Below are 18,744 nucleotides of genomic sequence, written 5' to 3'. Positions count from 1 at the left end.
GCATAAGTGATGAAATCTTCATGGATCAGGTGTGAGAGTTTGGAAGCAAGTTAACTTATATCTTTAGAATTGTGACAGTAAAGCAACACAAATCATGAGAGAGCAATATATGTAAATGCAATTAGTAAAGCTCATTAAAATCATATCTAATTATTTTATCAAGAGTGATAAGGGTCAAAAAACAGTCTTTTTGAATGAGCAGGTTTTTGATGAGCAGGTTTCTCTCCCATATTCCCAAACAGTCAAATTGGTCTTTATATATAAACTTTTATCTTCATGAGTTCAGAGGCATCATTGAAATTGATTTTCATGCAAGCATATCGTGGAGGGGATATTGACACTGTGAAAGCAATTGGCTGTAACCTTGGGCTATGTATATCTCTCATATGATCCGATGATTAATTATAACCCTCGCTGCCTGTTTACAGTTCAGTTCTCACATTATTTCTTTCATTTAGCACTCGCTATCAACGAGTAAGAAAAAGATAACACATTTCCAGATTTCATAATATTATTATTATGAAAAAATTTACATTTAAGAAAATAAACTGACAATGTAATTACACTGTTTTGTGTAATGTAAGGCTGTCAAACACACTGCATTAGAGACAGAAGGACAATTAATTTGTCAACAAAGTGACTAAGGTGACGCCTTTTTCTTGAAGACTGTAATAAAACATAAAAACAATCAACACATCTAAACTGAATTCAATTATCATTCTCTTTATGTTTAGTCTATTCTCTATCTTCATGAATATATAATCCAATTAGCATTGTATTAGTTTTACTGTAGTTAAGACACATAAGAAAAACAAATCATTTCTTCAGAAGATGACTTGTATGGATGTACAAAGATTATGCCATTATGTATAAAACAACATTTATAGATACAGATAATGGTCTCAGATGGATTTTATATTAAAACAATATCACACAAACGAGGCAATACGTTATGGCCGTATATCAAGGTTGTTATACAACAGTTCAACAGACAAATATGTAAAAAAGTAAGGCAGGCTCATTGGAAAAACTTTTTACAAAACGCAAAATATGTACCAATACGCACATATCACTGCAGGTTCCAACAGAAATGAACACTAGAGGCAGTAAAACAGCAAGCAATCATATTCACACACAATTATGATTACAGGGCAGATTATGGATTAATAAAGGCTTGTTTTCACGCGGCTCCTTGCATAATACTATGCTATGACCTTAAAACACTTTTTGCCATAGTGCATGATTTGTAAATGGAAATATTTTGGAGTTTGCATCACTTAACCAGCTCCATATGTTCGGTTTTACTGACATACTAAGCTTGCTCGGTAGCTCAGCTGGTACAGAATTGTACTTGTAATGCGGAAAGTTCGGGTACGAAACCCGTGAAAGACGAGTCACGATAAAAAAGCTCAAAGACAAGAGTTCAAAAACAAGCTAATAATACTGAGCAATTTATTTTATCCACAATATTGCCAGTTACTTTTGTCTATTTTTGCTCTGCCAACACAAAAAGATTCAAGCAACGCTGTTGTGCGTCTCCGAGCAACACAAAGTAGTGGCGTTGCTGAATGAATCACTGTTTTTAATGAATCGGTTAAATTACTGATTCAATGACTCACTCAAATGGTCTCTTGTTACGTTGATTGAATCAGTGGGTTTGAACAAATCAGATTAATGAAAGGTTAATTGAATCACTCGTAAAGACGGTCACTTATCGCCACCTACAAAACGCACACTACCTACCGTTCAGTACTTTAGGGTTATTCTTTTTTTCCCCGATACTTTCATTGTAATTAAAATAATATTTTATTCAGAAAGGACACATTAAATTGACCATTAGTGTCAGTAAAGATTTTCATAAAGAAAATATTATGCATCACAACTGTTTTCAACATTGATAAGATTTTTTTCTTGAGTACTATAAGCATAGAATGATTTCTGAAGGGAAATCTGGCACTTAAGACTGGAATAGTGGCTGCTAAAAATTAAGCTTTGCAAGCACAGGAATAATTTATATTTTAAATAAATTAAAACAGAAAAGTTATTTTAAATTGTAATAATAGAATATCTCACAATACTGCTTTTTTATTATATCTTTGAATACAGCCATGATCAGCATAATGAACTTCTTTCAAAAGCATTAAAAAAATCTTACCAACCCCAATTTGTTTAAACGGCAGTAAACCTATCCACTGACATCAGTGCAAATATGTATATTTACCGTATAAACAGTACAGCTTAATGCTACTGGCTGACACATAGCACCACACAATCCAGCATTAACGCAAGTTTTCTGAAAGCCACAGCTGTTTCCTTTTGAGGCAGTGAATAAGTAATAGAGGGCTGTGTTAGATAAACAGGTTATGACCTTTACTATTGAGATTGATAGTTCCATGTCAGTAGAGAGTAAAATAAAAGTGCACCCTCAGCATTGTGCGCTCTGATTGGACACACAGAGGGAAAGTGAGCAGTGCTTAAAGAGGTCTCAGGTGGCGGTACCCTGGAGTGACTCCAACTCGGACTACCAGCTACTCCATCATGGTAATGTGTGTAAATGTGTGTGCATACAACAATACGAGTTTCTCGCTGTCTTCAGTTTGTTCTAGACCTCACTCCTGCAGGTTTCTCTATGGCAGCACGGCACAAACTTTAGGCCAGCCAACTTCAAAAAAGACCTGCAGCCACGAAGTATAATGTCTCTGTACACCACAAGATTCAGCATTGCGATGGCAGGTGTGACACCAACGTGAGATACAAAAGAGATGCCAGCGTCTCAGTTCGGTGAGCACCTTGAGGAGAAACATCTGACATTTCTGTGTCTTTCTCACTGACTTCACCTGAACCGAACCGGGCCGCCTGGCAACTGGTGTACGCCCCCGCCCGGTCTCCAGTGTCCACCTACAGCGATGAAAGACATGCGAACCGTTCCACATGAAAGAGCACTTCACCTTTAAGTTGAAAAACACTTTAGCTCTGTTCCCAAAACTAGTGAGCTGCCATGCTGCCAAAACTGCCTTCTAAGGTAACATCCGAACTTAAAGAGAATCTCAAAAAGGACTCATTTGGAACACTCGACATCGAGGCAATGTTGAATTTCTGAATTACAAAATGTTTGGAATTCACTTCAGTTATTCTCTCTCCCTTAAAAGCTTATAGTAAGGACATTTTCAAAATAAGTTTTTAACATGAGTAACCTTACTGACAACAAAGGGACAAGCATTCTTTCTAAAGTATTTATAGTATGAATTACTTTATTTGATGTGTTTTTTGTTTGTTTTTTTAGCTAAATTCTTAGACCTTGCACTACTGCTTATCCCCAGAAAACAAAATGATTAAAATACAAACAAATCATGGTTAATATAAAAAAGTGTAACAGATCAATGAGACAAGGTTTTGTTTTCTAAGCATTTGACGAAAAAAAAAAAAGTATTTAAAAAAATTTGCTAAATAATAAAGAGTCCATGTAATAATAAACTGTAAAAGGACAGGTTTGTCACCATCTTTTTATAATGACCCTATACTCTACTCCAATTTTAAATAAACAATCAGTTTTTATTATTCTAAAATATAATCTATTGATACGTTTCAGTACTGAATAAATTATACATTCATAAACAACATTTCTCCAGCATTTTCACAACGTCTTCTGGGATTGGCTGCTGCCTCGGAGGCAACTCTGTCACTCATACCTCATTATTGTCAAATAAAGGCAACTGCACTTGAGCTTGAGTCTCATGATGACTTTAGGTCATATATACATGTATACTTGGTTGTTTGTTTGGAATAGCCACAACGGAAAGCCATTCTGCCCTATTCTCCGTTTGACATTCTCAATATATCTTCCTTCCAAAAATGACAACGACTATCTCCCTGATGTCATTTTACAGCCTTACCTGCCACAATCCCTGCTGTACTTGAAATGATATTTACCGTTCGGAAAGCCAATCGCACCATCACGACAGGCAATTGTTTCTATTATCCATTCAATCTCAGTTTTCAGAGCTCCTGTGGGGGATTGCATTTATTATCCGCACCCTTAAATGACAGATGACAAAAAATAAACAAACATTTTTTATAAAGTTAAACAAAACAGGAGCAAGGTTTCTGCAGTTTTTATAAAGGTAGATTTTAAGACTTTTTAAAGACCTTTTTAAAATTAAGTAAAGAAAATGTTAAGAAAAAAAGTGAAGGAAAAACAACACAATATGTTCTATACATGTAAATATTTAGGGATCCAACTGATCGCCATTACTTTTTAATTCATTAAAAAAATTTTTTTTTTTTTTTTTACTTTACTTCTTAACCACTAGAATATGGACATAACTTTAACTGTACCTTCTCATCCTACTTCAAGAAATAATGTTCTTTGTGTTCTCAGTCTTTTGTCTTGTTTTCCAGTGCAAACATTGAAAATAAATTTACTTAAGAATGATGAGTTTATCATTCAAATGAACAAATCTGCCAATGGGCTCGGGGAAACTTAATTAAACTTAATTAAAAGCTTAATTCAAAACCCACATATTTGTTTTTGTTTTAAGTGTAAACTCAGATCATTTTCCTGTAACTCTTGATTTAAAGGTGTTAAGATACTGGAAAACAAGACAAAAATACTGAGGAAGATATTAATTTTTTGCAGTGCAAGCAACATTTAATGCCATGACTTTATGAATTTAAAACTTTGCTCTGATTTAAGAAATTTTTTAAGACCTTAATTTGTGGGCAATTTTGTGGAAGGGCAATTTAAAACGCTTTAAGACCTTTTTAAGACCCACAGAAACCCTGAGGAGGAAAAACAACCACATTCCTTAAAAGCCACTAGTGCAGTGACAACAGTAACGCTTAGTTTCTCTGAGCATGGCATGTATCCCCGGTTCAGTCAAGGTTTTATTAGGAGGGAATCTCCACAATCTGTTTCATGTGTCAGAGCCGCGTGGGTGATGCGGGCCGTCTGGACCAGGGTCCGAGATGCTATATTAAACCGTCTGCTGGTTGCAAATTTAGAAGTGACAGCCAAATAAAGTGTCACACTGCATTTTTCAATGGCAGATTAAAGCAGTGTAGGTCTGAATTACTTTGAATTAGATGTGAAAATGGGAAATAAAGCAAACAGACGACTGGAGCTATAGTAGGAGATGTAGCAGAGAGATGTAGCGCACGGCTTGCATATGAAAAATCTGTGGCTGTGATTGGAGCAGTTTTATGAAAAAAACTTTGTCTGTCTGTCTGTCTGATGGCTATTAAAAAGTGGCCCCAAAACTCCATAATAGAATAACCATATCTATTTGAACTGGGATAAAGTACCACTTGATATGACGCTTAGCAGCGCAACAGTAGCAGTAGCACAAACACTGTGGAAGTGTAGACTGAAAAGAGTGCATTTGGTCTTTGCCATTTCAGTTAACCTTACTAAAGAAATAACTGCACATATTATTAAAACATGCTGTGACTGAACATTTGCAGGTATGTGACCCAGTTTGGCTTAGGGACCGGTGCTTTAAGAAATAGAGTGATACAGTTTATTAAAGCTCTGAAAACAGAGCAGCAAGTGTAATTGATTCATCATGTTCGTTGGGGCAGGGGTCTCATTGACGGTCTACGGCTGTCATATAGAATTCATACTGATGAGAAAGAGATCCGAGAGAAAGAGTGTGCAGAGTTGTCTGGACTCTTAAGAGTAGATGAAAGCGTGACTTCCTACTTTGATGCCCTCAGATGTGAGAGATCATGACAGAGCTGGAACATGCAGTGCTGAAGATGATGTGCTCGTCCATTTCTGCTCAAATCAACCACAATAGGGAAAAAATAACACCCACTGCTTGGCTTTTCAGAATGATTTCACACAGGGCACATAAGCTCTGTAAATTCTACCAGGGCCATGGTGAGCTGGACCAGGAGATAAACACAAAGCTTATCTATCTCATATTAAAAGAAGAACCTCCGGAGTGAGCGTGACCCCGAAGCCTGGACCACCACAGTCCACACAGGAGGGATGAAACACTCGTATGTATTTCTATGGTCCCTTTTGTGTTTGTAACACCATTTTGTGTGGGTAGAATTTTCAGGAAGTTAACGTTTAAGAAGAGATGAGGGAATATAGTTGCTGCAAAGTTGAATCACTATGTCAAATCTACAGCAATCCATCACTCTTATTTGAGAGTGTTATGAAAGAGTTCCTTCAATAGTGCCTTATTAAATACTAAATTGCATTAAACACTCTGAACCTACACAAGCTGTGATAATAAATAATAAATTCCGTTCAAAAGTTTGGGGTTGGCAAGCTTTTGAAAAAAGTATTTTATGTTCACCAAGGCTGCATTGAGAAATATTATTACAATTTAAAATAATGTTTTCTATTTTAACATTTTAAAATGTCATTTATTTCTGTGATTTCAAAGCTGAATTTTCAGCATCATTTCTCCAGTCTTTAGGGTCACACTATCCTTCAGAAATCATTCTAATATAATGATTTGGTACTTAAAAAAAAAGTCCTATTATTTCAGTTGTGGTACTTACTAATTTTCTGGAAATTGTGGTGCATTTTATTTTCAGGTTTCTTTGTTCAATAGAAAGTTCAAAGAACAGCATTTATTTTATTATTTTAATACTAATAATAATAATAATAATTAAACTTCTTCCAGATATACCATATCTTTAACTGACAAAGACATTTGAAAGTCTGAAACTGAGAATACAATTTTAATTAAAAAAAATTAATAAAAAAAGTAAAGCATAGTTTCTTTCAGACATTATAAAATGTCTCTAAAATAAGATAAACTGTCCTTTACTGTATTTCTGTGGAAAGAATTCCCCATCCCCCTTCCCACTGCAGCCCAGCTTCCATCAGAAAACCCCATCTCCATTACTCTTCCCCATTGCGGCATAGTGAACATACACCCTGGCCCGCGAAGGTTAACCTTCAGTCATCAATCACAATTGTCGGAGTGTGAGGTGCTGCAGCACGGCTCTACCATGATATATTACACATATAAGTAGAGGCATCTTAAGGTGGCTAAGAGCCCAGGCCCTAATTTACAAGCCAGGCCTAATGCACCTTATTGTGAAGTTAACAGTGTAGTGCATACATGCACTTATGTCCCTGGATACTCTCGACGATCTAATGCACCTCTCGCATGCCAAGCCTGTAATGGTATTCTCTCTGTTATGGATAGAGATGCTATCAGCACAGCAGATTATCCTTCATGCATGGGATTTCAACTGTATTCTGAGATGCCACTGAGACAATGGAATCTAGTGAATAGATTAGAATAGAATAGAATAGAATAGAATAGAATAGAATAGAATAGAATAGAATAGAATAGAATAGATATAATAAAATAGGTCATCTTTGATATTTCTTTTGGCTTGACTCCCATTGATACATACAGTATTTGAGAGACTACTGTAAGTTACTGTGTGAACTAGACATTTCAAGACTCACACCTGTAAGTACATGTGGTTGTCAGTCCCAAAAACTGATAGTGTCAACGTAAAATGAAGTGTGTTTTTTGTCCATACACTGGAAGTCATTAGTCACCAAAACTGTTTGGTTACCAACATTCTTCAAAATCTTCTTATGTGTTCTACATGAGAAAGAAAGTCAAAAAGGTTTGGAAATTCAATTCAATTAATACATGAAATACATGAGGGTAAGTAAATGATGACAGAATTTAACTTTTTTTGGGTGAACAGAAATAATATTACTGTGATAACATCTGCAACAATCAGCAGGGAACATCAAATAAAGAGCTAAAGGCATTCATCCTTTACCATGAATAATTTAGGAATTCTTTTAAAGAAGTTCTTACAGCTTTATTAACTTAAAACACTACCAGAGCCTTAGCAAAGTATCTCCTTTCTTAAATTCATTGTAAAGCATTACTGGTATTAGAAACATGTTCAACATGCTCATATTTGAGTGAGATATGGGTTCAAGTCCTGTGTCATGATTCCATCCTACTCACCCCCCTCTTATCCCCTGATTTCCTGTCATATTGTCACTGTCTCTATAAAAGGCATCAAAATCCCACAAAAAGTGAGATTTATAAAGGTACCTTATCATCATTTGTCATCTGATGAAAACATTTGGAAATAAAATGGGGAAAAAAACAACATCAACAGGTGCAATTAACTCAACACTTAGCCTCTACTTATTCTTTTAAAATGTCTAAAATAAAATACAATACAAATAAAATAAATAGAAGCCAGAAGGAAGCAATGTTAGAAGTCAGTAAAAATATCAGGTAACACTTCAGGTGAAGACGCCATTAGAACAGAACAATAAATCCCTCTTACTGCTCTTGCTGTGTTTTGTCCTCTCCGGCTAAACACTCTGTAATTAATCCTCAGTTCACAATCATCCTGGAGGCTTTGCTTTGGCCTAACAATCACAATAAATTAAACTGCCCTCTGCTCCCGCAGGTAAAAGCCATTCAATAAAAGCGGCACAGAAATCTGTTATGCAATCTATTCTAAGAAGCCCGTAGGAATGAGAGCTGTACCCACAAAGTTTTATTTGTTTGTTTATTTCTAAGTGAGTGCATGACAACAGGTTTCTCGTAGAACTACTCCATTCATACTCCTCTTTACAAGCTACAGAGCACACCATGATTGATGAATTAGAGCTCTCCACCTTCCTTATAGAAAAGCCAGGATTCCTTCAAAATCTTCAGCATGAAGAGTCATTGCTTAATTTTCTTCCAAGAGCAAAGTGTTAGTATTGCAGCTGCTACGTTCACATAATTTAATTCAGTTTATATATGAGTTTACTTGGATTAAGATAATAGGAAAATACTGCTAACAAGGCAGAATACCTGCAGTGTCTTAATGGGGTCAGCAAATGGATTATGGCAGTATATAAACAAAGTCAGTGTCAGCGGTACATGACTGAAAGCCAGAGATTCAGCCAGAGGTCTATCACACCAAGCCCAGTGAATAATAAAAAAATACAAAAAAATATACACATGAATTATTTATATCTCAGTTCATCATTCCGCATTAATATTTAAATTTTTACATTTCAACAGAAAAATCATCATTTAAGAAAGGTCGTTTGACTTGTCCCATTATACAGAAAAACATGCAGTATCTCTTAACTGTCCTACGACTTGCTCAACAAAAGCGTATTAATAACAACAATATCTCTGTTAAATTCTTGAATGGCAAAGTTTCCACTACCCTCCAAAAGTTTGGAAACCCTCTAGCAACATCAGCATAAACTAATTTATTTCTTGGCGTAAATGCATTAAAGTAATTTGAAATTATCATTCAAGACCAGCAATAGTGATTTTATTTTTAATTACAAAACAATAGCAATACGGTATGCAGCATCACAGTCAGACCCCCCCATTAACAGCTGTAATGCCTGATTAATGGATAAAACACCTAAAATGATTGGGCACATCCGTATAGCTTTACTACTACTTGATTGCCAATTAAGGTTAGTGTACAACAGACGAATTAGAACAGTTTAAAGATGCTTCTAAGATGGTTCTATGTTCTAAACATATTAATTTATATTTGAGAAAATGTGTTTCACATTTGTTGTTTGTAATCAATGCAAAGTCATTACTACATGATAAGGATCTATGCTGATATTATGCTTTTGGAGGGCACTGTACAACATATTTCCATAAAGGAAAATAACTGAAAACTGGTGACAAAATGGCAACAATACCTGTATATACAAATACATAAATTGCACAATATACTAATCTGATATTTCATATCTTTTAGGGTTCCACAGACCCCATGTTGATTAACACTGTCACAGTACCACTCACTCAACAGTACGCACAACATTACAGTTTATGATTGCGGAGTTATTGATCTTGCTCATTCAAACCCCAGGATGATTAGCTGGTAGGTCAGCAGCTGTACTTCAATTAATGTGAATTTCATTTATCTACACTTATAACTGTCAAAACAAATCATGTAATATGCTTTGTACAGTCAATTTGGTCTTAACATACTGGAGTAATTATGAGTAGACAATGACGTAAATAATCACAAATAAATCTGTCAAGTCAAACACTTAATTAGCACATCCACCTGTCAACATCGCTTTCCACATTCATGCGTTCAGTCTCTCAACAGCACCGCAACGACTTAATTGTCTTCCAAAATTCATTTAGCCTTATTTTATTCACACTTATTCTCCATCTTCCTGCACTGAATAGATGTTTGCCGCACAAACCCATTTCAAAAGTCAACAGACCATGTAAAGACGTTATTCAAGCTGAAATACTTTCTAATTCAATGCGTGTGAAGGCAAGTAAGCTGCATAGATGATCAAGGCATGCTGGGTTTGGGCTTTCACAAAGAATTTGTTGGCCTATATTTGTTTAGACCTGGTTTCTCAGATATAAGACTAGGCAGGTCATTAATGGTTTGCTGAACGTGCTCAAACCTCAAAGTTGCATATTCTAGCATAATCATAACAAGTCTTTAGTAGTGGATAAACAGCAGGACGTGTCATGAGATGCACACAAACAGACAGAGAGAGACAAACATGGCATTTGAAGAGAGCAGGTGCCACTTCACATTTTCCACCTGGAAGAGCTGTGAGCTTTAATTGATTTTCCATCAGGGAAATGGACTGTGGATCCTGGTTCCAACAGTTCCACTTCCTCTTGTTTGTGAGCATTTCCTATGATAAAAAATCTGCCCTTCAAACCAGATGTTCTCCTCTAACTTAAAGCTCGTAGCCGACGACCTGTGAAATAAGAGTTAACCGCTTCCCGTGGCTCCTACCTCATCTTGGTTGCTCACAATCCAGTCATGCACAGTCTTCAGGGCGATTTCTGCTGCCGGCTCATTGGGAAAACCTGTGGATAGCGAGGGGGGAAAAAATCAGCTTTGAATTTGTGCCATAGAAAAAGACTAGCATATGTACTCACACTTTTACACACAAACATCACCATATGGCTGTTTGCTGCTCAAGTCTCTCCACACTTTCAGCATTTACTACAAACAACAGTCTGTTTAGTATGCACACAAAACCAACACTGAACAATCTCACTACTTGCCCGTCCAAATAAACGCCCACTTTTTAATTATTATACCAACACCTTTGCTGCAATATAATCCACATGACTGTTTGTACATACCCATCTCACATCCCCAAATGTGGCCTATTAGCTATATTTATCACGGGTGCTTGCCAATTCCTTGTAGATTTACTGATCCATTAAGTTGCATCGACATAATCATTTACACTGTTCTGCCATCTGTGGCAGGTGCCGGGGTCGTCACACCACGATCTTGATGAGAAAGTAATGACACATTGACCAGTGAATGTAAGAGATGATGCCACTAACTGCCATATTAATCACCAGAGCCTGAGCTGAGATGGGAAACCAGTCTTGGTGTTAACACAGCGTATCGATTGAGAATAAATAGACTAGAGGAGATTAATATTTAATATCGCTGGAGGAGGAGAGGAAGAGGAGAGTGAGAGTAGGAGGAGGAGGGGGAGGAGGAGGGGGAGGAGGCCATCAAATGGGTGCTTTTCCATTTTAAAAAGGTAAAGTACATTTCTGACAAATTTGAAACATTCTAACAGAAACGTGTTCGGATTTTGTGAATTGAGTTCACAAATTTTTTTAATAAATTTTTTTATAATCTGTTGGAAAATATAATGTTAAATATAATGCTAGTATTCTATAAATGTATTAAAAATGTTGACATTATATACACTACCTATTCAAATTTAAGGTCATCAGTTTTAAAATACTTGATTAATTTAATTAAATACTTTAAGAATGAATACTTTTATTCAGCAAGGACGGATTAAATTGATCAAACATGACAGCAAAGACATCTTTAATGTTTCAAAATAAATGCGGTTCTTTTGAACTTTCTTTTCATCAATGAGTCCTTAAAAACATTGATAACAATAAGAAATGTTTCTTGAGCACCAAATTAGAATGATTTCTGAAGGCCAATGTGACAGTGCAGACTGCAGTAATGGCTGTTGAAAATAAACTTTGCCGTCAGAGGAATAAATTACATTTAAAAACAAAAAAAAACTTATTTTAAATTGTAGTAATATTTCAAAATATTGCTTAATATTACAATACTACTTAATATCATTGGTAAACATTAGACTTCTTTCGAAAACATGATTTATTTTTTACAGACCTCAATTTTTTTTTAAGTATTGCGTGTATATTGAATTCATTTATGCGATTTACAGAAAATTAGTCAGGATGCTATAATACACACAAAAAAGCTATATTTTTTAAAATTGCCTTTTATATAATAAGAAAAATGCTGATATGAATTCATGGTAAAACTGTGACCAAACAGCATCGGTTTTGTAGAAGTGACTCATCTGTTACCCAGCGAGTGGCGGCACTGACCCTCAGACGAAAGGGTGATAGGAGACGTAATTAACACTAGCTGAGGAGATGTTTTCCCTGTCTGTTTCACCTCTCTATCTGCTCAGCAGCCTGACACAGCGCTCTCCGTGTCTCCTGACGTCCTGTCTGGGCTTTTCAACACCAAATAATTTGGGGATCCGTTGGATGTGAGAGAGTCTCACACCAGCCCTATCCTGTCAGTCTCTGCCCCATCTATTCCCTGTTTGTATGCTTCTGCTGTCTTCCAGCTCTCTCTCTTTCTGACAGGCAGAATCACTGAATGATATCTTCTGCTGGCTGGATGCCGTCAGACATGATCTTTGGGTCAAGAATGTGCGTGAGAAACCGATAAACCTATTATCTCTCTTGAGAATAATCCTCATTCAGAATAATAGGAACACAAGCACACTTTTGGCTCCTTTTCACAGTAAACAAAATACAGAGAAACAGATGAAATGACTGTTTACAAACAAATGCTTGAATGCAACGCTTCCTGGCTCTCTAGGTGACCCGTAAATAGCAGTTTTAAATTAGTGCTTTATTCAAATTGATCTAAAAATGACCAGAGCTGTGTGTAAGGGATGCAACACTCAGTTCCCAAGAGATTACTGGAGATTTTTTAGACTTCCATCAGGGTCAGTGGCTCTGGACAAATACAGAATTTGAAAAATTCAGAGGCAGTAAACCAATACTACTAAAGACATTTCTTTCCCGTCAACAACCACCTTAAACCATAACGTGCAATTTGAGGTTTTAGGGTCATCATATACAATTTTAAACAGTTACCTTATGTTTCTGTGCTGATTAATTTAACTAAATTATCTATAGAATAAAACAGTGGTGTGAAAAAGAAAGTACACCCATTTGAATTACTGTATATGGTTTTACTATCAGAACATAAAAAAAAAAAAATATATATATATATATCATGTGGTGTTTAGCAGGTCTTAAAATTAGGTATATACAACCTCAGATAAACAACAACACTAGAAATATTACACTGTGACTTTATTTATTTAACAAAAATAAAGCCAAAATGGAGAAGCAATGCGTAACAATCTAAATGCACCCCATGATTTAATAGCATGAAGGACCATTTTAGTAGCAATAACTTGGAGAACTAATTTTCTATATGACTTTATCAGTCTCTCACATCATTCTGGAGGAATTTTGGCCCGTTCTTCTTTACAAAGTTGCTTCAGTTCATTGAGTTTTGCAGGCATTTGTTTATGCACAGCTCTCTAAAAGGGTTAGTTCACCCAAAAATGAAAATTCTGTCAGTAATTACTCACCCTCATGTTGTTCCAACCCCGTAAGACTTTTGTTAATCTTTGGAAAACAAATTAAGATATGTTTGACGAAATCTGAGAGCTGTCTCACACTCCTTCATAGGCTTCTAAGCAATTTCATTCTGCCGGCCCAGAAAAGTTAGTAAAAACATTGTTAAAATAGTCCAAGTGACTACAGTGGCTCAACCTTAAGTTTATCAAGTGACGAGAATACTTTTTGTGCGCAAAACCCCCCAAAAATTACAACTTCAGTGTGGGCCTCTGATGTGAGTTCACGAGAGCGCCACGACGCATGCGCGAGAACTGAGAAGAGGACGCTCAAGATCATTTGATGGAAAAGTGTGAAAGGTAAGCCATTCATTTTGCGGCATTGGTAAGGCACTTTTACGTTTTCTCGATGGTTTCTCACGATTTGGACATCCAGGAAATGCACACTTTAGAACCATTTTAAACACCCATCTGCGTCCTGACATGAGGGTGAGTAATTACTGACAGAATTTTCATTTGTGGGTGAACTAACCCTTTAAGGTCTCACCCCAGCATTTCAGTCGGGTTGAGGTCTGGACTTTGACTGGGCCATTGCAAAACCTTGATTCTTTTCTTTTTCAGCCATTTTGTTGTAGATTTGCTGGTATGCTTGGGATCATTGTCCTGTTGCTTGACCCAATTTTGGCCAAGCTTTAACTATCAGACAGATGGACTCACATTTGACTCTATATAACACTCAGGCTGTTTTTGTTTTTGTTTAGTTTTTACATACAGTATAATGTGATTTGAGGGGGAGGACATGGTTAATGATTGTTGACATGTCAAAGATGATAGAGGCCAAAATTCTAAGCTTTAGGCTAAAAACATAAAAATAAATAAAGTGTTACTCTTCCCTATTTAAAGGGCTTTGAACTTGAACTGTTTACTGAATAAATAAGCACAGACTTGTTACTGGCATGCCCCTTTGAGAGAACGCCGATGCATATCACAATGTCTTAAGGGCAGAAAACATGGCAGAGGACACTAGACTCATGTTCATATTACATCTTCAGAGTGTTTCTGTTTTTAATGTAAATTGATTTGTGCTTCACAAATCAGACATTAATTATACATAGAGAGGGAAAAAACGACAGAGAGCCAAAGAGGTCATTGAGAGCCGTGTTATGTCTGTCTATAGAGATACAGCCAGGCTCACTAGAGGTCAGAGTTGACCAAGTTAACAGTCAGAGCTCATTGAGAGGTCCCTCTGATCACACGTCGCACTTCAGACTGCTTAACATGTTCCATACATGTCTGACAGATGCCCACCCCACACAAACATCACAGATCAATCTCAAACTAACAGGAAACTCGGCATGAAAAGGATCTTTTTTCAGTGGATTTGCATCAAATCTTTGGACTCAGTTTTTGGGAGACGAAAATGCAACTATGCATGCTGTAGGGGATACACAGAAAAGGGAGGCATTTGAGAGATATAAAAAATGCAATTAAGTATAAACCTTACACAGAGCAATCACAAAATTAACCCTAAAAAAAATAAAAAAAAAATAAAATAAAAGATTTAAAACATCTCAGCATGTGCAATCAAATAATCACAAAGGAAACCTTACATGACTTTCAAAAAAAAAAAGCACAGCAGAAAAAAACACAGTAAAGACGGAAAAAAAATCTGTTTACTTAGCGCTATTCATTTCTTTATGTTTTAAACTTTTTAATGAAAAACAAATGACCAAGTATGCCTTTAGGCCACAAAAAAAGTTTGTGACAGGCTCATGAATATGATGCTACATATACAAACACAAGGAAAAACAACTAAATAATTCGTTGTCATAGGGACAAAAATATATTTTGCCATAAAAATAATGCAAAATAAAGTTTCATAGTCAGAATGAAATATTTCTCAAAAAGATCTATTGTCAGCTGATGGATGCCCACCAGTGTATGGGCTGCTGATGAGGACTCCAGGGAGTTCCTTTGCTTCTAATGTGAACAAACAGAGGAGAAGGAGAGAGACTACAGTGCACTATATAGGATGTCAGCATTTTATAGTTCTGTCCAAATTCTTAGTGAACAATTACATTCCATATATAGTTCACTATTATGCAGTCTGATATATAGTGCAAAAGAGCAATGCGAAGACAATGCCAAAGGAAGGCTCAGGTTGGATTTATGATAGATAGATAGATAGATAGATAGATAGATAGATAGATAGATAGATAGATAGATAGATAGATAGATAGATAGATAGATAGATAGATAGATAGATAGATAGATAGATAGATAGATAGATAGATAGATATAGATAGATAGACAGACAATTCTGTCAAGCTTCAGCTGCTGGACACATAGCCTCATATTTGACTCTAGAAATCTTCGGTATAAAGAGGAGTTCATGGTCACCTCAAAGACTGCAAGGTGCCCAGGTCCTGTGGCTGCAAAACAAGCCCAAATAATCACCACTTTACCAACATGCTTAAGAGTTGGTATGAGGTGTTTGTGCTGATATGCTGTGTTTGGTTTTTGTTTTCAAAATGGCGCTGTGCATCATGGCCAAGCATCTCCACTTTGGTCTCGTCTGTCCAAAGGACACTGAAGTCTTAAGGTTTGTTCAGATTCAACTTTGCAGACCCAAGCTGTGCTGCTGTGTTCTTTTTAGAGAGAAGAGGCTTATTCTTGGCAACACTTCCAAACATGCCATACTATTTTTCTTATTGCACTGTCATGCACTTTCACATTAAACATGTTAACTGATTTCAACATGTGAGTCTGAGGTGTGGTTCTTGGGTGTTTCGTGATTTCTCTGAGCATTGCACGGTCTGACCTTGGGGTAAATTTGCTGGGACATCCACTCCTGGAAAGACTGGCAACTGTCTTGAATGTTTTCCACTTCCTCACTGTAGAACGATGGACTTCAAATTGTTTGGGAATGGCCTTGTAACCCTTCCTAGATTGATGGGCAGCACCAATTGCTTCTCTAAGATCATTGCTGATGTCTTTCCTGCTTGGCATTGTGTTAGCACACACCTGAACGCTCCAGATCAGCAAACTACCAAAACTTCTGCTTTTATAGAGCTGATCACACCTGCTGATGATCAGTTAATCAAAGTTTGATTAGCAGTGCCTGACTGCTACTTACCCTCTTAATTCCTATAGAAGCAGTAAGGGTGTACTTAGGCTGTGTTTACACTTGGCATTAACATGCGACCTGTATCCGGATGTTGTCCACATCCACATTGAAAAGACAAGTGTAAACGCGCTTCTGATCGGAATGTTATCCGATCAGCGTGTTCAGGTTCGGAGGTAGTCGAGGACGCATTGTGATCGGATCTCAGTGTAATGTAAACACAATCCAGCCATCGTGTCTGCATTCACAGGTGGATGTCACACAAAACCCCGTCCACTGTCATTATTCCCCCTCCTCTCTCCGGAACTGAGAGCTGTGTGGTTTTGCGATACAGTCGAGTGTGAAGTACATCGCAAATATACTGAAATGTTTGCCTTTGCACTTGAAAGCAGAACCATTCATTTTCTGTAAAGAATGTGGCGCATTTTTCCCACCACAGCTGGCAACGTTCTTGGACCCATACGTTTCTCTGTACCGTTTCCATTACGGCATCTATCCACATTATTAGTATTTGCAGCCTCTTCATCCTCCTCATTTTGTGAGATTTGTAAAATGTCCCCTGACTGAAAAAAAAAGAAAACCCATCACTTCAGGTTGACTTTGCACCGGAGCCATCCTTTTTTTTTTTTTTTTTTTTTTTGCTGGAATGCGGGATTCGATCTGTTATCCAGATACTTGATGTGGACATGTGTAAACGCACCGTGTCCTGATTGGCTTATGATCTGCTTGATTGGATCACGGTGATCGCATGTTAATGCCAAGTGTAAACGCAGCCAGAGTTTGTCAGCCATGGCTTTTCTATTTTGGCCTAGTTTTTGCTAAATAAACCATGACATGGTGTAATATGTCATGTGTTGTTATTCATCTGAAGCTGTATTTATCTCATTTGATCAGAAGATTTTTTATTATGTCATAATATGTAAAACTACAGAATTCACATGATTGTATATTTCCCACAGAGGAAATTGTAATGTAGTGGATGATTCACATTTTCTGTTATTCTCTGTAGGTGACATATTCATCTACATCTCATCAAATAATGAAATTCTCGACTTTATTACTGCTTTATGGAAGGATTAGGATATTATGAGGTGCCTCATTAAAATAAGATCTGATATTTCTCTGTATTAAAAAGTCATAATCAACTAATTAACTCCTACAATGTCATACAATAGGTTACTAAATGACAATATCATGAAATACAAATTTAAATGATTCTCATTGTGCTTCAAGAAACATGATCGCAGCCCATTTAAAATGATTAACTTTATAGGAAAGAATGCAGTAGCAAGATGTCATATTTATGACAAGTCATATTTGCATGGACTGCATTTGAATGGACACTAGTAGAAGATACTAAATAATTAATGTGGGAAACCTTTGCACCAAAGAATAAACCTAAAACATCTGAGCCAGTGCTGCAGGACCTGGAAAGACTGAAGAACTTAAAAATGGCCATGATTTGCCTTATATGCGAAAAGGCAATGAAGGTGATGTCCAAACAAATCAGTATGACATGTGTCCAACTGGGCATGTGGGTACAGAGCTCATAAAACATAGAAGCTGAACATGTCAGCTGGTGGATGAAGGTTCAGACAGACACACAAACAGATGTTGTGGGGGACGTTCACAGAAATGTACAGTACTGCAGAAGACAGCAGAGTTTAATGAATAATGCTGGTGTAGAAAGAGGACAAAAACTTAGTGAGATGTGACCCACATCTAAAATGGATAGACCCTTTAGATGGCCAAACCAAGCCTGTCAGTGTGTGACCTTGAAAAGCCATATGTATTGGTGGTGACATTTTTGTCCCACATACAAAAATTACCACCTAACATTTCATTTTCCCTAAATCATGTCACACATACACACACATGAATAAATCTCACACATCCTGACAGTTATTTTTCTTTAAGCAAAATAATATAGATATTACCCTCTCTGTCTCTCTCTCTCTAATAAAACAATCAGAATAAAAAAAAC

General features: G+C 36.6%; 1 protein-coding gene across 2 annotated transcripts in view; it reads right to left on the bottom strand.

The window, feature by feature from the left end:
- macrod2 (mono-ADP ribosylhydrolase 2) overlaps positions 1-18,744 on the bottom strand; it is a 571,390-nt gene that overhangs the window by 116,025 nt on the left and 436,621 nt on the right. For both annotated transcript variants that reach the window (XM_082154293.1, XM_082154292.1), the window contains exon 8: positions 10,750-10,823. In XM_082154293.1, coding sequence (XP_082010419.1) covers positions 10,750-10,823 — 74 coding nt within the window. The remainder of the gene's footprint in view (positions 1-10,749; positions 10,824-18,744) is intronic.

This window comes from Leuciscus leuciscus (genome assembly GCF_965113295.1).
Source record: "Leuciscus leuciscus genome assembly, chromosome: 22".
NCBI lineage: Eukaryota > Metazoa > Chordata > Actinopteri > Cypriniformes > Leuciscidae > Leuciscus > Leuciscus leuciscus.
The sequence above is the reverse complement of the archived record's forward strand: the minus strand, read 5'-3'. Positions and strand labels throughout refer to the sequence as shown.